General features: G+C 31.2%; 1 protein-coding gene across 1 annotated transcript; it reads left to right on the top strand.

The window, feature by feature from the left end:
* Window positions 1-11,714, top strand: LOC139098157 (neurotrimin-like). Its single transcript, XM_070650279.1, has 6 exons — window positions 1-531; window positions 3,068-3,429; window positions 5,711-5,810; window positions 5,988-6,124; window positions 7,337-7,511; window positions 11,362-11,714. Exons 1-6 carry the CDS (start codon window positions 492-494, stop codon window positions 11,487-11,489), a joined length of 942 nt encoding a protein of 313 aa, XP_070506380.1. The 5' UTR covers window positions 1-491; the 3' UTR covers window positions 11,490-11,714.
* Window positions 11,715-22,537: the final 10,823 nt, after the last annotated feature.

Here is a 22,537-nt window from a genome sequence, read left to right as displayed (position 1 = left end):
GTTTCTGTTTAGACATTCATGGGATGATGTTGATTTAATAGCACAAACGCGATGAGGTTAAGTGGTATAATTATCAATTAATTGTGTATACATCCTTATACATGTTGTGCCTCAAATATAAAACCCTGTGCGAACATTCAATGTGGTGTATCATGTAACGCACAATTTACCTGGAATGGAATGGAAATTTTTGTTATTAAATTTTTTTTCTTCCTAAGTTGATGAAAGTGTAAAACGTTTACTGAATATTTAATTATATTATATCATGAATATGCTGAAAATTAATTGTTTCACTGCAAATTAAATTCTTTTTTATTGATGTCGATGTGAATCATTTAAACATGAAAATTGTAATTAAACGTGATAGAGTCAAATCAAACTTAAAAAAGTTCTCTTTAATTGTCGGAGGCTATAAATTTTATGAAATAAGAAAATAATGAAGAAGAATAGCTAGTGAATGTATAAAAGTTGAATGAGAAAATAAAGACACAATGAACATAAATTTTGTTGAATTTCTTCAAATTATTTTCTGTAAGTTGGAAATGAAAATTTATTTTACTTTTTTTTGTTTTATGGTTTGATTTTATGAAGTTTGAAATGGTTGATTTAGTGGAGAAGAAGATTCATTATTGCTATAATCAAACGCCTTCGTTAATTGATGATTTGAATATTATCAGGAATTTAGGATGTCAATAAAAATGTTGTAATCAATAGTGTAGGCTTTACACCATGGAATTAGTGATTTTTGAGGAAATTTGAAGTGCTTTTTGAATAAATTTATGTGAAAAAGTGTTTGACGGAGCTTGAAATCGACTTGGAATTTTAATAGAAAAGTCGACTCAAGCAGATCGGACTTCATATTGAGTCGACTTGGAGCTGATCGACTTCAAGCCTATTTTAGTCGACTTTTCCATACAAAATCCGAGTCAACTTCGGAATCTGACTATTTAAAAGTCAAAATTTGAGTAGCTGCTTCCTTAAAATTCAATAATTCCGAGATTTGTGGATCTACAGAGTCCAGAGCAATTTTGTATAGATTAGCTCAGCAATGGCAACTCTTTTGAGACTGTCGCACCTGAAATCTGGGAATTTATGTTCCTATCGCGACCCACTGGTTACTTACCTTTGGATAACTCGATTAAAGTCAACTAAACTTCATAAAGAATTCGTATTGCCTTCGAACTCATATCTACATTTTTAAACCCTGTTACTACACGTCATAATGAGTTCACAAGAAAATTAAATCTCACTTAATTGTAAGCCCCACCCACAATTTTCTTTCACTCAATGCACACAGTACGATGTACTTCATTTTAAAGAAATTAATTATCATCTTCTTCCAAGCATTTTTCTTTTTTTAAAAGGATTCTTCTCTTTGAACTCATATTTTTTTAACATTCTTTTATCAAGAAAAGAACAAAAAATTTAAGACAAAAAAATACCAGAAATAAAAAAAAAATCTTTTTTCATCATTTTAAAACTGACATTGTCATGAGAAAAACAGAATGAAAATCTTTAAATATGACTTTAAGCTCAAAAAATCGAGATAAATCCCATAGACTTAATTATAATACTTCTCTAATTCCATCTTTAACAAGCGTTTAAGCGGTGATATAAATTATATACGATTAGGACTGTAAAACGAGAAAATGAGAGTAGCACAACATAATAGTCACACACAAAAAACGCAAGACGCAAAGCAAAATTGAAATGAAAAAAATAAACCGAAAATATGGTCGTGCAGAAGAGACATTAAAGTATTCGGATGGGGGGACACAAGACACTGTATGAGATAAGATTTTGTCATTTCTTTTACTTTACTTTTAAGTTAACAAGAAAATGTTCTGCTTTTGTTTGGTATGAAATGTACAGTAAGAGACCCAAAAAATAAGTAAGCGGATAATAAATTAGAAAATTGCAGAAAGTGTCAAACAGTTTTTGTGGTTAGAAACATTCTCTATCTTATTCTTTTGTATGAGCACAATTGTAGCACAAAAGGGCCATTCAAGATGTTACTAAATTATATTTCATACTTGGAATATACATAATCTTGCTACACAAGCTTCTCTTTCTTTTATATTGTTTAAACTTTTTTTCTATGAAATTATAAATTTTTTTTGAGAAAATCGGGCAATGATTTGAGCAGTTTGGGCTTGGTAGGCTTATAGGCATCAGAATTTGATGGCAATTCCTATTTTCCATGAAGTTGAGTCGACTTTTACATATGAAATTTGAGTTTAATCTGAGCTTTGATAAGCATAAATCAGTGATCTTCAAAGTATGTCCCAATACACGGTAGATTGTAGCCAAAATCTTAAGATGTGATGCAAAAAGTAAAACGAATCACCATAAACATTCAAGATTTGGAGTTAACTACTTCTTCATCGAAGAAATTTAAGATTTATTGGCATAGATGCATGAACATTATGCTCTTATGCTTGAATCAAGACCAAACAAGGTCAAAACAAATTAAAATCGGTCAATTTCCTTAAATTTCTACAATTACGTACTTGAATTTTCTTGAACATTATCCACATGTGCATCTCCACTTGACTTACTGTCTCAAATTGTGTTCAAAACCTATCGTACAGCATTTTACAAATGCATTGATAAAATCAAGATTTATCCTTAATTTTAACAAACGTCCGAATGCTCAATGAATCATGCAAACTTGTTCCTTTCTTCCTCATTTCATTTCGAACCAGAAGTGAAGAAAATGTCTGGTTTTGTTATTGTTCTGAATTTTATATTTTTCCACAAAAATATTTTCCAACTGTACATTTAACTCTCCCTTAAGAACAATAGAACAACAATACATATTCATGAAAATTCAGCATATCCCAAGAAAACATAAATTAGAGAATTAAGTGTCACAAGAAGAAGAAAAAAGAGATTTAAGTGACATTGAAAATTTTGTGAAAATTATTTAGACGAAATATAAGACACAGTCATCGAAATTGTATATAATTTCATCTTGTTTAACTCCTACAACCTCCCGTAAATCTTTCTTTCAATTTTCGGATTTTGTACGACACACGAGATATAATCAATCTATACATTCTTATAGGCACAACATGCCTTCAACTGGGAATGGCATCAATTACGACCATAAAACATAATCTGACAAATAATGAGCATCAAATACAGAGTAGTCAATTCAATAAAGGCCACAATGACGTAACAACAATAATAGATAAACATGGACTGCCATATTTTGATCTTAACGATCCGACAATATCTACAAATATGACCGTAATGCAGGGTGAGAGTGCTTATATGGTTTGTGTTGTCAGAAATTTAGGAAACAATTCGATAAGTTGGATTAGACATAATGACATTAATTTGCTGAGTGTGGGAATATTCAAGTACACCCAGGATTCAAGATATCAGATTTTTCACAATCCACATAATGATAGTTGGACATTGAAGGTAAGCAACGATAAGGCAGATGAGATGATACTACAGATTACGATAAGTGAGACTCGAAATTTCCTTTTGGCAAGGAATTTTCATTTTCTGTTTGCTTTTGTTCTTTATTTCCTTGTTTTCTCTTTTTGCTGTCGTTCGACGGCAGTGGAAAATTTCATAGGATTAGTGCCATTATTGTTAATGATGATAATGAAAGGATTCTTATTTTTTTGTGTCTGAGAGATTTTCCGATGTTAGTTTTTTGTCTTAACAGGATTTATGGATGAGAACAAAAGCTATGCTTTAAAATACTTTTTGTACTGTATTGTGAGAAGTACAGAGTTCTTCCCACTCTCGGTCTCGAGATTTATTGAGTACATGGATCGCTGAATAACCCGAATGCCACAATTCTGTTAATCGATAAAAATCTAGCACAAGCCCCGTGACTCTGACCTAGTGCTGGATTCGGTTTAAATCTGATACCATGCCAGATATGATGTCAATCCAGCCTGGTTCCAGATTTCAGATCGATTAACCGACTTGTGTTATTCGGGTAAAACATCACATCCACGTAACTGTACTTATTTACAATGCTATTGAATATATTTTCGATTCCATTTAGTTTCATGTCAATTTTAACATTCCGGAAATACGATGTAGGTAGATTTGGTTCAGTTTCATGCATTCATGTGGGAATTGAATGTTGTTCATGACAATGGGGTAAATTTAGTGTGTGGGCAGACTACAAATATCATGTGTGTGGTCTGTAAAAAGATGCAATTTGTGTATGAAAATACTGATAATTTTGTTCTTAAAACAATGATCTTCATTGACGACAGTAGCTTAATAAAAGCCCACAAATCAAATAAATTCAAAGCAAACAATACCTCAGAGTCTATTTTAAGAAGTTTATGAATCATTATTTAAACTCAAAATAAAGTCATTACAAAAAAGAGTTAAGATAATGTTTACGTACATTTATGTAGCCATTGAAGAAAATTATGGTTCGCCTTACAATGAGGATATAATGTTTACAGAACAAAAAGTTTTTCAATGAAGTAATAATAACATTACCCTTCATAAAAAAGCTTAAAGTTCCAAAAACTCTGTGCAAAATATGAAAGTTCTCGAGTTTCGAAAATTGTGCTTAAATTTTGAAGTGAAAAGCTTTATCTTTTTTGGTAAATCCTGCATTAAAATAGATCAGACTGAAAAAAGGCTAATCTTAGATTTCAAGCTCCTTACCAAAAGCCTAGCTTAATGTTGGTAAGAAGAATTCCATTTCAAACTATATTGACAGTTTCAAGGGCGTAGCTAAGGTTTCTAATGCTGTAGAGAATAAAAAGAGTTTTCTGGGGCTTTAAATTTCCTTAATTTTCCTCGTACTGTTTATGAACATTTTTTGTGGTGCTTCTGTTTTGATTTCAATAACCTTCAATTGTTAACTTTCGTAAAAAATTAGGGAGGGGGTTGGGATTCTTTACACGAAATATTCTGGAAAATTCAAGAATTCTTTCGGGAAAGGGAAAAAGGGCTGTGCTCGATACACCTGACAAGCTTTAATTTTTGAAATATGAGAAACCTTTTGATAATTTTAAAGAAATTTAAATTTTAAGCTTTTTGAAAAATGATTTGCTCATTTTATGACCTTTATTGCATAATTTTCAGTTCATGACTTATAAACGGACATCAATTCCATTTATCATTAATAAATGTGTCCACAAATCAGCCACAAGAGAGTCATCACTCAAACTCTTTCATTTTAATCTCTTGGGTCAATTTCAAATAAGATTTAATAAGATTATTGCAAAACAATGTGTTGGAAATTCCATCATAATGCCCAAAATCAATTAATTGCTTAAAGTCTTATTAAATTATTTAATTATTCTTCAGAAAAACATCTCAACAGCCTCAATTAATTAACATTCAATTGCCAAAATTCTTTCAGCTATTTCTTTGGAATAGAAAGTAATCAGTATTATTGCCTAGAAGAAAATGAAGCTTCTTTGAAATGTTTGTTAGAGGACAGAACAAGAAATAGAAAATATGGACAGATTTTGACTCCATTAAAATGACTTTATTAAAGCAATAAATCACAGAAGGACAAAAAAATCGAAGAATTTTCACTTTTTTCCCTCGCCATATGACGATTACAATTATTTATAGGTTCTATTAATCTCATCGAATTCTCAATTGACAATTTCTACTTAATTCTCATCTTCCGTTTCAATTATTATCATCTTTCATCCCCTCTGAAAGCCAAAAAAAATCTAAACAGACGAAATCTCATCTCATTTAATAGATACGTCGCGTGAGAAAAGAAGATGAAGGACCTTACGAATGTCAAATTGGAATTTCAACGGCACAGCCTGTTGGTCGAATGATTTATTTAAAAGTTATCGGTAAGATTTTTCTTTTCTTTTCTTTCGCTGTGCTTATTTCTAAGTGAAATTGGCACGGAAGAAAAATTGACTTTTAATCACACTTTTCCGTGCCTTATTCTTTGCTTTTTTTATATTCCATTTCCTCCACTCCGGGGTGTTGTATTGTTAAACACGCGAAATAAAAATGCCACACAGATCCACAGCTATCGATACTCGAAGGCAATGAAATGTTCACTGAGATTGGATCAAATTTAAATTTAACATGCTACATTAAACAAATGCCGAATGGAGACGATAAAAGATATTTTTTAAGATGGTCGTATAATAATCAGGTGAGTGTTCTTGTGAGAAAAAGGAACAAGGAATGTGAATTTTAGCTGTTTTTGGAAGATATTTTGATTTATTCTTTATGATGAAACTTAATGCTGGTAATTAGCTTGAGCGACATGATATGATTGTTAGGGCATTGTCAAATGTTAACGACAAAACATCAAAGACATTAAATTAATGAATCATTTTCTTTAGAGTCATTTGTACAGTCATTTAGGAACCGTTCACTTATTACATAACGCGAAAAATCGACTTATTGTCCTCAGAGTCCTCCTCCCTCTTCCCTTGTTAACAAAATTTCATTTTAAATTCTCAGCCTCCAACCCCTCAATTTCTCAGACTCCCAACCCCTCCCACCTACAACTGGCTCAATTCCTCAGACTCCTTACCCGTCAGTTCTCCTTCCAAGAACGTTACATAATAAGTGAACGTCCTCTTACGTCTCCTTACTCTCTTCTGTGTATTCAATATTAAAGATTAATACAGAATATTCATTAAAAATCTTTAAAAAATTTGAAGCTTAATGTAAATACAAGTCTCAACCAAACCAAGATTCAACATCAAGCCAGAAAGTCAACAAAAACAATTCACGAAATTCATCAGAAAAATTAAATTTATCTCGTGGAAAGGCTTTTAGCAACAAAATTTTCTCTTGAGGGATTGTATGATTTTTCATGATCATTTTTTGTAAAAGTCAGGGTAAAAGTACATAATGGCATGGAAATTTCCAAGTATTTTACTCAAAGACAAGTTACCATCGGGATCGGAAATGTCGTTAACTCTCTGGAGTTGTGCGATAAAATTCAAAAGTACAAACAAATTTTAAGAGATCGGCAACAGACTTCTTCACTGCAACCATCGACTCAGATTTTATATGGAAAAGTCGACTCGACTTCCATCTAAGTTGACCTCTGGCTCTGTCTGACTTGTTAAATTGCTTGCCTATGGAAGACTTTATGACTTTTTTGGAGTTCCGACATCAGAATTTAGGTGTCATTTTAGACTTTCGGTGTCTATGCTTTGATCAACATGCCCAAACGTTTTTCATTTATATCTAATTGAAATCAAATTAAAAATCTTCTTACTAAACCAAAAAAAAATCCTTGTTCCACATCCAAATTAATTAATAACACAGCAATGATAAGCCAAAATAATATAATTTTATCTCTCTTTTCATTTTCATTTCTGATCCATTTTTACGCATTTTTACACAGGAAATTAATCATCATTCGCCCAGGGGCTTTTTTATAATAACAGAACACGATGATAGAGCTTCTATATCGCATTTAATGATAAAAAATGTGACAACGACAGATACCGGATTGTATTCATGCTACACGTCAATTGATATTCGTGCGAGTATCACGCTTCATGTTTTTCATATGGACGGTAAATTTTATTCATCCTTTTTTTTTTTTTTTTTTTGAAAAAACAACATGAATAATGAATGAATGAACGGATGAATGACATGGTGAAAATATTTAGAATGTAAAATCACTGATGAAGTTACAGGACTTTTAATTGATGTTTAGAAATGGAAATTTTCAGGTGGAAAATAGAAATTAATTTGAATTTTTGCTGGTTTTTTACACGAAGTTTGTGTCTGTTACAGCTCCATGAACATAATGGAGGGATTGATACTCTGGTAATTCAGCATTTAAATAAAAATTACTGAATATTCGAGTAACAATCTTGGACCTCTTATACCAACTATTTTGATGAGTACGAATTGAATGTCTGGGTTTGAATAGCTTTTGAATGTCCTACAGAAAATTAACTATTAATAATTAGGGTCGTTTAAAGATTATTGATTATAATTACTCTGACTTGATGTCCAATTCGGTTTAAAGTCGTCCCCAGACTGACGTGACTCTTACAAGATGTCCAATTTGGTTTAAAGTCGTCCCCAGACTGACGTGACTCTTACAAGATGTCCAATTTGATTTAAAGCAGACCACAGGCCGACGTGACTCTAATTAGATGCTGGATACAGTTTAAACTCAACACCATGATAGTGTCACGCCGGCTTGATGCCGGATTTGTGATCTTTCAACCAGCATGTGCTATTAGAGCTCAACATTCCATAATTCACAAAAGCTTGTGGATTTTACAAGACACGAGCACTTCAAAGTAACGAAAATCATTTCTTTTATTCAAATCTTACCTTGATCATGACCAATCACTTAGACAACAGCACTGCAGGGCACCATTTAAACCCTTTCATTCCAACAAACTTCTTGTTGACATTCTGATTTTTCGGATAATACTAAAAATAATTTATTTCTTGACGATGATTAGGAAAGCAGTTAAGTAACAACAGCAACAGTACAGCTTCTCCTACATTTTCGAAATAAAAACAAATAAGGGAAGAAACAATTCTGTAAAAATTAGAAAAGAAATGAAACTCAATTCTAGCACGTGTACAAATCAAGAAGAAAAGCTTAAGGATTTTTGTGACATTAAATAAAAAAAAAATAATCTTAATGACTTTTTTCAGAAAGTTTTCATGTTTTCTGCTTGTTATGCTTTTGCTGTTTGTGAATGTATTAGGATAATTGAAAGAAGTTTTATCTTAAAAATATCATTTTTCTTGACATGTGCTTTAAATTTCCTCTTTCATTGTTTTTTTTTTCGTCTGTTTTCTGTGTAGAGGCATTAAATTTATTATTTCTCAAACATTTGCCAAACTTTACATTTTTCATCATATGCAGAATCATTTTCTAAAAAGCAAAACTCATTTGATTCAATTTCAAGTGCTTTTCATTTGTTTCACAACAAAACAATCTCATATTTGTTTATAGAAATTACCATTTGTTAAATTGTCATTTCCCAGAAAATGGAGGAACTCTGTAAAAGAATAAGAAGAGACAAGTACAAGTATGTTGATAAAAAGTTTTGTTGTCTATGTTGTTGTCAAGCAACAGATAAGTGTCAACAGTACACTTGACATTGTAAATTAAAGTTTAATTAAAGGTCAGATGTTGTAATTATTTGTTACACGAGTGTCTCTGTTTGTTTAATGTTTATTTTTACAACGGTAACAACGGTTACGATAAACATATTATGTTGGTATTTTTATTAGAGCTAGAAAGTCGACAAGGATATTGTATGGAGTCTAGTCGACTTTTTCATTTGAATTTTGTATGGAGTCGAGTCGAGTTGACTCGAGTAGTCTCGAATTGGCATTTCGATACAAAATTCAAGACGGCTTCGAGCTCTGATTATTATTGAATCATAATTGAAGGACCTGAACTTCCCGAGTAGCACAAATCGGTTTAAAGATCCAAAATCCGACACCAGGTCAATAATTTGTGAACCTAATTAGAATTATTCTCATCAATTTTGATTCTTACATTGCAAGATAATATGATTATAATGAACAAATTTGTTCTTGTAATTCTGCATGCTTCTACATGCTTGTATGTTCGTGGTTTTCTACGTAAATCGTGTTTGTGATTTTCCATTCTCTATCATCAAATTGAAAATTTGATAAGACTCATACAATGATTCAGTTCAATCTTATTTTCAATTCAATTAAATCACCGGAACTTCCAACTAAGCATCACTTACTTTATCATAACAGAGCTTTTGAGCACTATATTGTTATAATATTAAAAGCTTTTAATATTTGAGCTTCTTGTTCATAATCCCATTACATAAAATTATGAAAGCTTATAAAACCGTGAAAAATAATTTTTATTCAAATTTCTAATCTACAAACTTTTACAGTTCGTGACTTAATGTGAGTCAATAATGAAAGGAAAAAAATTAATTTTTGATCATAATTTAGATTAGAGAATGTGAAACGGTTTAAGATTGTCGTGATGACTTTCTAAGGAGTTGGGTTCCTTAGTAGAGATTAATCAAGAGGAAATAGAAGAGGTTGAGGTTGACTGGTGCATAGTTACATAATCTTAGTAGAATTTGTTACTTGCTGAGAGTATAATCGAATCCATTATTAGGCTTTATGTTCTCAAATCATTCGCAATCTTCATCCAACGACTTCTTCTTCCTTCATCAAACAGAACAACTTCAAAAACAGCGTTCAAATCAAATAAAGCCACAAATAATTCCAAACTCATCTTCCATTTGACATTTCTTCTTTCTTATCACGATCAAAACCAAAAGAAAAATTTCATTTCAAAAAGATCCGACTATCAGCCAAATAAAGTCAAAGAATAGAACAGAAAATGGAATTCCATTTCAAATTAAATTTCTAAAAATACGTAGGACGAACCACATTATCGTCGTTAAGGGAAAATAAAGCGAGAAAGTGTATGAGAGTTTATTTAAGTCATATTTGAGATGTTTTATTTTCAGCGCATTTCTTTCTCTTTGATCATAAAAATTGAAAAGCTAAGGAAGAAAAAATAAATTTGGAACTTTTTTAAGTCCCCAAAAAAAAGTTATTAAACAATCAAATTATTTACTCAAAAGTGGCACGCGGTTTTATTTTCATAAATATATTCTTATGTACTTAAGACATCGAATGATGCGTAGAACTTTATACTTCAATTCATCCCCAAGGAAAATCTACAGAAGAAAAAATCTTTTTTGTTTGATTACTTTTCAGTGAATTTTTTTGTGTGATATAAATACAACGTGTATTGGATTCACTTTGACTTGATAGATTGACATCGTGATAGGTATCAGATCAAAGAGAATGAAATGCGTTGAGGTTATTTATATTGAGTAGAGGTTATGTGAGTCGAGTCGATTTGTACGTCTTTAGATGAATTTCAGAAAGTGATGAAGTAGGAAGTAGGAAGCAGGAGCTTTGCAAGATATAACTTGACCTAAATGTCAATTTCAATGTTTAACTGGCCACATATATGCTGTCATGTGGACGTCAAATGGAAACGGATTCCATTTGGTATTAATAAAGAAGATTAGAGTTAGGTTTAATAACGAAGCCTGCTTAATTTGTGTCGCTTGGGTACGAAAATGCAGCTTAAAGACTTTGCACTATAACTGACTTTACACTAGGCCTCAAAGTCATCATGAATGTTGCATGAAGTCAACTAAACTGAACTTGATATTTCGATAAACTCGTCTGAACTTTTTTGATCAAAATTCAGCTCATGCCTCAAATCAAGTGAAGAGTTCCACCAAAAATCGCAAATTCCGACGAATTATCGACTTCAAACCGACACTGCAACCCCTATTCAAAACAAAATCGTTATAAACTTTTCTCAATTTATTTAAATCACACAATTATTTTTCAACTTTTTTCTTCTAGTCAAAGCCATGGAAACAATCGTACTTAACAGCACAACAAAATTTCAGTCAACAAAAACACTCACCTATTCAATAATCGTAACGACAATGATGACAAAATTTTTATTGTGGATTCTTATTTTAGATTAATCTCTCGAGGAACTCGTGGTATTCGTCTATGCAATATCAAATTCGTTTTGGAAACATTGTTAAAGAAGGAATGTAAAAATAAGTTGGAAAAAATAAAACAAATATGTAAAAAATGCTAAAAATTGAGTCGAATTTTTTTTATGCTGCTTGCTTCACAAATGGCACAAAACTTTTTCCCTATCTCGACAATAAAAGTAAGCTTTATTAGTCGGACAATGAAGTTAATTGGCATGATTGAAATTTTAATACGATTATTTCCTTCCACAAAATTGCCATTTAGTTTGAATTGATTTTATTATTACCGAAAATTGAGCATCATGGCAATTTGTTGAAAATGGAAATTGGCATGGATTATTGTGAAATAGGAGATGAAAAAAGAGAATCTAAAAAATAATTTTTAGGTAGAAATGTTGCTTTTGTGTCAAGGAATGTGTACCAAAAATCAGTAGTGAATGTCGAAAGATATAAAGTGACATCCTGTGGAACAAGATTAATGTTTTTGGAGATTTTTTACTGTATGATGATAGATGTGCTGTGCTCTAATATTACATTTTAACTTTAAGAGAATTTTTGGGATTTTTTTGTGCATTTCCTTAAGATGAAAATGTCAGTCATGTCTTTAAATTGAACAGTAATGTATTTTAGGAAGAAGACAATTCAACGGATGGACATTATTGTTGTTCATTTGTTTCGATTTCTTTAGCAAATTTGTCAGATTCGTCAGTTTCGATTGCTCACTTCCTGAATTTGTCTTACAAAGTGAGATGTATGTATGGACAATAGTAAACCAAATTACGATCAAAAACTCGTATATACGAAAGCAACTTCACATGAAAGACATACTCTGATAGACAATAAGCATGCTCATATAGTAATATGACGCTCTTATGGTAGCGTGACAGAGTCGTGGCGTTAAAATCACTTAAATTTGCATATAGCATATAAAGGATAGTATCAAATTAGATTTAGTCTCCGAAGAGTCTTCCCATATTAGAATAACTCAAAAGCTGTTTGCTTCCGCGCTTGAAACTTGAATCCTTGCTTTGCAAACGACCATACATGCGCTAGATTTGCTCTATAAACGACACTAAATTTAAATTTTGAATTTTAAACAGCTTGAATTTTTAAACTCATCTCTTTAAGTCAATTTTTAATAGAATAATGTAGATTTTCCAGCAAAAAACTGTAATAATGCAAACGAAAAGTTACGATGTTGAAATTTTTCATAGAAATGCAACCACCTGCTGATGTTTTAACTTCAAGTCTTCTTTTCTGCAGATGGATTTGTGAGTAGGATATGTCTTTTTTTTTCATTCAGATCCTGACTTTATTCTACAGAATTTTTTGAGATATTTTTTTATAGTCAAAATTATTCTTCATTTCAATCTTTTTTCTTGGAAGATTTTGAGAAGATTTACCTTAAGCACATGATTCTTAAGTATTCTCAAGAATTCTAAATAAATATTTTTCATTGTCTGAACGGAAATGAAACTGAAAGCTTGCTTAATATTAAGAATTTGGGTATAAAAATATAAATTTATCGATAAAGACACTTCAAGCATTCCTACTTAAAAATTGACTACCCAAAAATATGTTACAGACAATCTACATCTTCAATCAAAGCAATACCAATCGCTCATGTCGACTTTAAATCATACAAACATCCATAAACTCATTCATCTTCTTAATCTTTTTGTCATTGTATTGTCAAATTGCAATCCACATGACAATCATTCTCTATAATTCAAAAAAACTTCATTTCAGAAGTAATCTCTTGATAAAATACAGCACACAACGAATGCAAAAGACCATCATTGTTCATTTCACATCAAAATCTTCCAAATAAAATGCAAACACGTGAATGTATAAATCATGAGACATGGATAAACAATTCTCTTACAGCTATAAAGAAGAACAACTTTCTTGTCATTCATTTAAGCACAATCCATGGTAAGTAGTGTCAATCTAACATTCATACCATTTACTATTTATACAACAGCATTCATTTTCTTCTTTGCTCATAACATTTTCATTTCTTTCGATGAACAACAGAAATCTCTGACAATAATCAGAGCTGTACTCCATATGTGACATTCATAAAAAATTCAGAAAAAGTTTCTCGTATCATTTGGCTTCAATGTTGAAAAAAACGAGAAAATCAAATTTTCTAAGCTTCATCTTCACAAAAATATAAGAAAAGCTCATGTCTTAAAGCTTTCGATTGTTGAAAAAATGAGGCGATTTTTTATCGTTGATGACTTTTATGAGACGAAATGTGGTGACAAAATTGCTTTTACTGACTGAGAATTTTTGATTAAACTTTTTTCTTGTTATAATTTGAGATTTTGAGAATTTAAATTTGGATCACGGATGTTTTGGGGTATTAGGTGATGCGGGAATGTCTTGTCTTTGAACTTGCACCTTGCAGATATGACGCTGGAGTTGAATGTCCTCTAATTTAGTCAATTTTCAGAGTTTTCGGACTTGATAGACACATAATTCCAAGAATTTCACTAGAATCCTACTCAACCAAGCATTTAACACCACATATCTCACCTAAAATCCTTCATTTTGCAGCAACAATTATTTATCACTCTAACAATCGTTCCCATTTAATCGACCATGAATATTGTCCATTTTATTGCAGTTTAAAACAAATATTGCGCCATCTTAACTTCATCCAGCCCCAAAAGTGCTTACACAACTTTTCCGATCAAATCCCAAGAAGCAAACAGAATTGCGATTTTCGTATTGCCTAAGTTGTCATTATTGTAAGCTAAAAAAAGGCATTGTTGATGCTATTATGTTGGAAATATATTATCATAAAATCGATATCAGTATTTACCATGGTAAATAAATCCATAAGTCATCGATTTACTTCCTAAAAAACAATTTTGAAGTGAAACTTTTCTCTTAAATATTTCTTCTAACTTTCAGCACAGCACTAAAGACACACATCTACATGAGGAATAAAAAAAAATTTTTCTTAATAGTTTATCAAGTTTATCGTTGATATAAATCTCATACGACGAGGAACAAAAAAAAAAACTGGAGCGTGGAGTGCAGAAAGCTAAATAAATTTTACCATAATCACCATATGGCTTCTGCTTCTCTGTGTGACGTAACTAAGAATCTATCGATATCTTAAACAGTTTTTGGGGGGAGAAAATTTTTTCTCATTTAATAGGAGCGTGCAGATTGTCTTATATACTATGCAAATCCCTTCCAAAATTGATATTGTCGCATAATGTAAATCTTCATATTGAAAATGAGGAAAAATTTTTGTTTGAAAGAAGAAAATTTTCTTAACTTACATGCGAAAAATGCGCAGTTTTTGAAACATTTTGTGTGATTTAATGGAGACTTTATGAAATTCTTGATCTTATTGTCATTATGGTGCTTGCAAAGACGTCAGAAAGTGATCAGAAGTAGATAAACGATCATCGAGGATTCTTGGACAATTGGTCAACATCTGATTGAAGCCATGGATCACAGTTGATCTGAATGGCAAGCGAAGTAAAATTAATAGGATTCTTCAAAATCACCAACTTTTCGCTTCCCATGTCTAAATCTGTATATCTGTATGAATTTACGGTTGTTAAACTCTTTTTTAGCTCAAGGCATCGCGTGTAAAAATAAAATAATTTCAGCAAAGTTAAATTTAACAGAAAAATCATCTGAAATATCTTTTTCGGCCAGCAAACTTCATGTTTAGAATGGATATGTTTTACTTTGATGTTCGTTCTGAATGAATAATTCGTTTACATGAAAATTAGAGGAAGTCAATTGGAATGTTTTGGATTACTTTAACTTTTATAATTTCTCGTTGTTGTAACGATTTATCAAAATTTTGTTGGGTTCTAACAAGAATTTACGCAGGTTTATAGTTTTCAACGCTGTACCTTAAAATTCGTCAAAAACTAAATGCTTGCATGTTTCGACGAACCCTGTAATTTTGTATGATTTCCATTGCAAATTATTGTCCAAACTGCAGGTACTACTACAATAAAGTATACATTTACTAAAACAAGCTCAATATTAGCGTCTAAAATTAGAAATCCGTTTCAATCCATATTTTTGCTAATACTTGGATTTCATTTGACTAATTATGAATTTTAATCACAAAGTGTGCAAAGTCGCCGGAGAACATTTTTTGTGGGCAAACTCAAAATTAGAGGAAGTCAATTTTAATGTTTTGGACATGAGCAACGATTTATCTGTTTGAATTCATTCAATATTTCATCAATTTTATTCCTTTCCGCTTATGAATGTTCAGTCTCTTGCTTAGAAAGCTTCAAAAATAAACAAAGAAGCCAACCAAAATCACCAGCTCAATGCTCCTTGATATTATTGATTAACTTAAATCTCAAAACCATCTACATGTTCTAATTACGAAATATCTCCGACGCCTCACTTCAGATCAACTAATTAATAAATTTTTCTCTCTTATCACAAACCTTAAAGTTCAATAACATTCATAAACAACAAAACTTTCTTCATCTAGCAAGTCATAACATCCATATTAGTACAAAAATGTTTCCTAGTAAAAATCTCAGCTTAGAAAAATACGAGTGAAAAACAAGAATGAGTAAAACTTATTAAGCAGTGATACTGTAACAGAATATTTGAACTGATGTTGCTCTAAGACCTTCTTCTTCATTCCTTAAGACATGCCACTTGATATTGAATTAGTACGAGAGAATGAGAATGCTAATTGAATCCAATGAATGTGAATATTATTCGCAACTTTTCTTTTTTTTTTCATCGTACTCAAATGTATGTACATATATGAAGAAAAAAAAAGGATAAGTAGGCAGCATCTGCTGTGAGATTAAATGATGTTAAATGAATCTTCTTACAATGTTTTCATGTACGAACAAATTTTCATTTCTGTGTGACGTCGCTGTTGCTAATGAGATGATGAAGAAAAGTCTTACAGAAAAAAAAAATGTACAAAAATGTTTTACGTCTATTTTCACATTTGCCAAGGCACAGATATGTGCCAAAAAAATTTTTTTCTTTTATATTCATGATCGTTTCGTTTCCTTTAACTTGTTTTTTTTTCTTTTCCTTTTAATTTTATTCATAATCAGCAAAAGTAATGAAAGAGGAAAAGAAAGTTTCTCTCACATTTATACCGAAATTTTGTTTGCTGTCATAATATTTAATGTGTATGAAGACATAGAAAATCACAGTTTGCTGATGCGTAATAGGTTAATTGCTTGTGAAGTTGAAGGAGGTTAGGTATGTAGGAATATTTGAAATGAAAATAAATGGAAATTCGATAAGGAGAATTTTCATTCATTGACATTGACATTAATTTTTATGTGAGAATGGCAGTTTTTGGAATTGGAAGTTTAGGGGATCTGCAGTTTGTCTTGTAGAAGAGTATAACGTTGTTACTGATACGTTGTTTGTCTTGTACAAACTGAATGTGTTGTCATACTATTCACGACACTCTGAGAGATAGTCTAGTGGTTTGGTCACTTTGAACAGCACAACGTGTTTGCTGGGGCTCCAATAAGCTGTCGCATTAACAATAAGACATGAATTTGCCCTGACCACACCGTGACATCTGATTTCGATTCAACATTATGGTGACAAATTCATTCGGCACATTGTGTTGCTCAGGTTCGCAACTATGTCCGCCAAGCATAGATTGAGAAGCACTGCATTAGACAGTTAAAGACAGTTAATCCATATTTAAAATTTACCTTCTTCATGCTACTTAAGAAATTTCTCCTTTTCCTTCCTAATTAAGGGCAAAACACTCAAAATTTTAGAAGATTCTTCAAAATTTGATCTCCTGCTTAACTTGTACTTAACCACAAATTCTTCATAGAAATTCACAAATAAATTCATTTAAAAATTATACAGTAATTGCAAGAAATCTCAGTAAATCCCTCATCAAATGCATCTTCTTACATATAAATCTAATTAATTTTCATACAATTTGCCTCAAAAATTTCGCAGAAGAGCTTTTTTTTGCAAAGCCTAATACATGAAATGCGTACAAATGAGAAGCTTACTTGTGTGCTTTTAAAATTTTATCCATCATTTTCATGTTCTCTCCATTAGAATTAAATTTCACTGATAATTAACATAAAATGCTCACTAATTATCAAGCTAATGAGCGACATAATTATACAATTGTTTTATTGAAACTCAATTCTGTATTCTATTGAAATCCATTTTGTGTATTATTAGCAATTAATGCTCGCGGATTCATTTAATATGAGATAATTTTATGTCATGATTAATGCATGCAGCTTTACCAAATTTTTTGGAGCAATTAAATTATATTTGCGAATTGATAATTGAACTTTAGTATGATGACCAATTAAAATGATATAAAATTGATTTAAATTATTGATGATATTTTGTAGCCATAGGAGGTTGATATGGAGAGAGTGCTTTAAAATTAATCAGCTCATTGTGCTCTTATAGTTCATTAAATTGCTTGAATCTAACTAAAAAAGCACAAGTCGGTTCACAATTAACCTAAAATCCGACACCAAGTTGGTGTGACTCTGGCATGTTGCTGACTTTAAATCGGATCCGACATTAAGTCCGTGTCAGTATTTTGCGGTTTATTAATTGAGTTTCGAGCCTTTGACTTATACAGCCTTAATTAGGTGTTAAAATAAATCATTAAGATCTAAACTAAGTTTAGGGTCCAGAACAACATGCCTGGATTTCTTGCGTTTTAGATGAGCATGCCTAGTTCATCCGATGCTACAGACCTGCATTATTGTCTTTAGGCTTCTTCTGTTGGACAAATCCTAATCTAAACTAATGCGCTCTTGAGTCATTTCAACCTACTTATGAATAATTGATCATTTTGGTCTCAATAGTTCGATATACACACCAATAAATAGAGGAAATACTAATTAATTAACTTCATCTTCCAAGAAATCTATCAAGTACTTCCAAGAAATACAAATCAATTAATTACAATATTTATAGCATTCCATATCAATCTCCAAAAAAATATTTCCCACAAATTAAACTATATCAACAAAGTAAATTAATTTTTACGACGAATCATTTGACATCCCCATTTTGGCATATGCCGTGAATAATGAATAAATTACATTGATATGTAAATCTCATTATAATTAATTATTTCTGCTTTATTTCATATGGATTTGATGTGAAAATGTATTCTCATTTATTTTGTACTCAATGTTCCATGATGATGTGTCATAGGAACGAAATCTGAGCTTTTTAAAAGCTATTCATCAAGTGGATTGAAGGAAGATTGTAATTATCTTTTTATTGCGTATGCAGGGATATGGTGAGGAGGAAGGAAGATATCGCCATGTCAATACCTGATATACATTTGTTTCTAAACGTATAATTATGAAATTAGTGGATCAAGTACTGAATGAAATGATTTGTTCCCAATTGTTCCTTTTTTGTCGATTATGAAGATTTAATTTTGCAGCTTTTAATTTGAATAGGGATAATGAGGAATTGATGTAGCGGAAACGCGAAACAGCCTTCTTTTTTTAGGTTATAGTCAACAATGTCATCAAAGGAGTGAGGTTTTTTTGAAGTCTTAGTGTCGAAAAATTCTCGGGATCGAGGCCGGGATCGAGGCCGAGATCGAGACCGAAACTGAGATCGAGACCTCCGAGATCGAGATCGAGACCTAGACTGATCGAGACCGAGTATCCTGGAAGTTTTGTTCTCGATCTCGGCATCGGGAATCCTTAGTTTTGATTACAATTTTGACTGTTGGTCTGTTGAGTGCGAAATTCTGGCAAACCCTCACTCATTGAACCATTATAAGCCGCGAAACGCCCTAGCACACGACTGGATCTCAATAGTCTGATTAGCCGAATTTCATTTTTAGTAAAGAATTCACGTTTTATAATATTTATAGATATTTCTTCTTATGCCTAAAAATCAAGAAATTGAAAAAGACAGAAGTTTTCCTTACATTAAGCATATTTTGCTGAATAATTCTATTCTCATAAATTTCTGACTTGGTCATTTCGATATAATTTATAGTGGTTCTGTGCACAAAACCCACTCAACAGAACAGATCTTTTTAGATTCTTATATCTAAATATACCAGTTGGGTATGATAATAAACTTCGTTTTGTGCTACCCAAATGCTACCCGTAAATAAAAATTCCATTGCCGTTGAGATGAAAAATTGCAGAATGCTGAATACAGAAAAAAAATATGCTATGTTATACATAATAATCTAATTATATAATAAAAAGGAACAACAACAACAATTGGTTAAAAAAATTAATTTTCATTTCTTTGGCAACCAAACAGAACGGAAACAAAGCCATAAGAGTAGAATTGTTGGTTGAAATTTTTTTAACGCTGTAAGTAATTTGAAAATGATTACGTAAAAGCAAAATTTAATTATATTTAATTGTTATTTAATAATTTTACTCATTCTTGAGGATTATTATTGTGTACTTGTTCCTTATTTCTTCTTTAAATTTCATTTGAGTCATGACTTATGCCTTTACTTTTTGAATATAAATTCATATTTATGAATTTTTTGTGATGAAAATTTTTTCATCCTCGAACTTTTTATTATTCATCATGCATATTCTCATGAAAAACTAAAGAGGGGAAATGAGAAAATTCTTAAAATTTTTAAATGTGTCTTGAGGCTCTTTAAATAATTATTTTAAGTAAATTCATGAGGTAGATGTACGTCTTGTGAAAATATGAGTTCGCTCATCTCTTCTTGAGGTGTTTATCTCTTCATCATGTTTTAGGGGTTTGGATGGAGTAACAGGTACTGTGTATAATACATATAATATGCTTCTTGCTAACCGATTTTGAATGGCTCAACTCAATCGTTTGTATGTTCGGTTTTATATTGATTGAGAAGACAATAATCAACTTTACTGGTTGCCGTAAGGTATGCGAATGCGGAACAATATGCAGTACTTACCTTACACTAAATACCAACATCACCATTTTGTGGTGAGAACGTCAAATCAAGCTGCATAGTAGAGCGGAGACAAATAAGGCTCTGGTTAATACAGATTGCGATGGCCTAGCAAGCCACCATTCTTAAACAAAAGAGCTAAAGATCCAAAGAATGAGTTAAGCGTTCTTTTCAAATATATTTAAATTGGTCTCTTTGCAATTTAAAATCTAAACTAAAACTCAAAGGAATCTTTAAATTTTACATCATCTTCAGAATACAATTTATTCCTCATCAAATCCATCAGTATGTCCAAAATCTATTAACATCATCAAAAATCCTCAATACATTAGTAATGACCTAAAAATACCTTTAATTTTATCAGACGTTAATTATTTTGAAAAATTTAAATTTAATCCAGTGGTGAATACCTGTGTGCTCGGTGAAAAACAAAGGGTTTCCCACCACTGCTTTAGCCTGACAACTAACATCGACAGTTTCCAACAATTCCGTATGCTTAATAAAAGCAACAATAACAGCAGCAGATGTTGTGCTCATACAGTAATTAAATTGTTTTTACGAAAAGTTGCTCGTAGCTTGTGTAAATAATAAACAAAGGAAGACTTAACGCTTGCAGAGCTTAAAAACTTTTTTTTTAATAATAATAAAAAAAAAAAATTTTAAATTAAATCTTAAAGCTTTCCAGACAATCTGAGTCATGAAAGCTCGAAGGGATTTTTCTTTTTATTACCTTCGTCGACCAATGCAGAGTTTAAATCTTATGATAAGATATTATTTTATTTCCTTCCTAGAAGGCTAAGTTAATTTTTAAATCTTTTTTGACGAACATCCTACGACAAAAAACGAAATTCTTTTTGACAACATCCACACAATGCACACAAATCTTCGATATGGTCATGAACAATAATTGAAATTTGAATATTTAAAAGAAGATCTTTTTTGTGTGCTTTTGTTATGATAATTTGCATGCTTTTTGGGTTTATTATATGGTAGATCAAGATGACCTATTGATAATAAGTATGCACGAGTCAACATAAAGTTGATTATAATCTTTGACCAAAGGTTGAAATGTCAATGAAATTTTCGGAAAATCATGTTTTGAAGCTATTGATAATCTGTAGAATCACGTAGTTTCTATTCGGAGAAATTTAATTTTGGATGTTTTGAGTTGTGTCTTAGTTGAATGTGGGTAGACTGGCAATTCAGAGCTTGAAGTCGACTGAATTCAAATGGAATAGAGTCGACTGGACTCGAATTGAATTGAGACGAACCAAATTAACATGAAGAAGTCCAAGTTGACTTGATATTACATCGCTATAACACGACGAGACGTGAAGATGCCGTGAGAGATGTTTAAGCTCATTTTTCCAGGAAGAAATTACATTTACCGCATCAAGTCGCTCAAGTAAATCATTCTCATTCAATCAAATCATCTTTAACTCATAATTCAAGAAGTTATTTTAAATATTCAATGGAAATTCGAAATTGAAATTCAATTTTTCTCAGCTAAATCAGCTCGTGACATAACAAAAATACATTCAATTTACTTAACCTATTTTTATTTAAATTTATTTCTTATTGATTAATTTTTTCTCAATTTAAATCTACGCGAAATTATTCACAATTTCTCCTTTAAGTCTTGCCCTCGCAATTTCTTCTTATTTCTTATTCTTAATAAAAGAAGCTTACAACTCTCGTAAAGTTGGGGTTATTTATATAAATCAGTAAAATAAATTCAGCAGCAAATTTAGCATACAGAAATAAACTTTTCAACTCAATTAAATAATTGAAGAAAAAAACTCGCTTAAATTTCCTGAAAAAAGTCTTAAATTCCATTTCCTTTGATAATCAAAAGCGAATTTCAATTCTCTCGTCGTTCTAATTTCCATATATGTTCGTATGTCAATTGAGTTTATTAAATGTATAAATAATCCCAGTCAGTATGTTACGCCACATACACACAATGTTCTTTAATAATGTTGTAAATCCATACGAATAAATTTAAATGTTTCAATTCATTTCAACCATAATTTAACTTCTCACTTCACTTCCTAATTCTCACGCATTTCTGTAAATCGGAAATTTACCGCTCATTTTAATTTTATTTACAATTTTAACATCG

The sequence above is a fragment of the Chironomus tepperi genome, unplaced genomic scaffold (assembly GCF_022539635.2).
Source record: "Chironomus tepperi strain 1889 unplaced genomic scaffold, CSIRO-AGI_Ctep_v1 contig_445, whole genome shotgun sequence".
Classification (NCBI taxonomy): domain Eukaryota; kingdom Metazoa; phylum Arthropoda; class Insecta; order Diptera; family Chironomidae; genus Chironomus; species Chironomus tepperi.
This window is presented reverse-complemented; position numbering and strand designations above follow the sequence as displayed.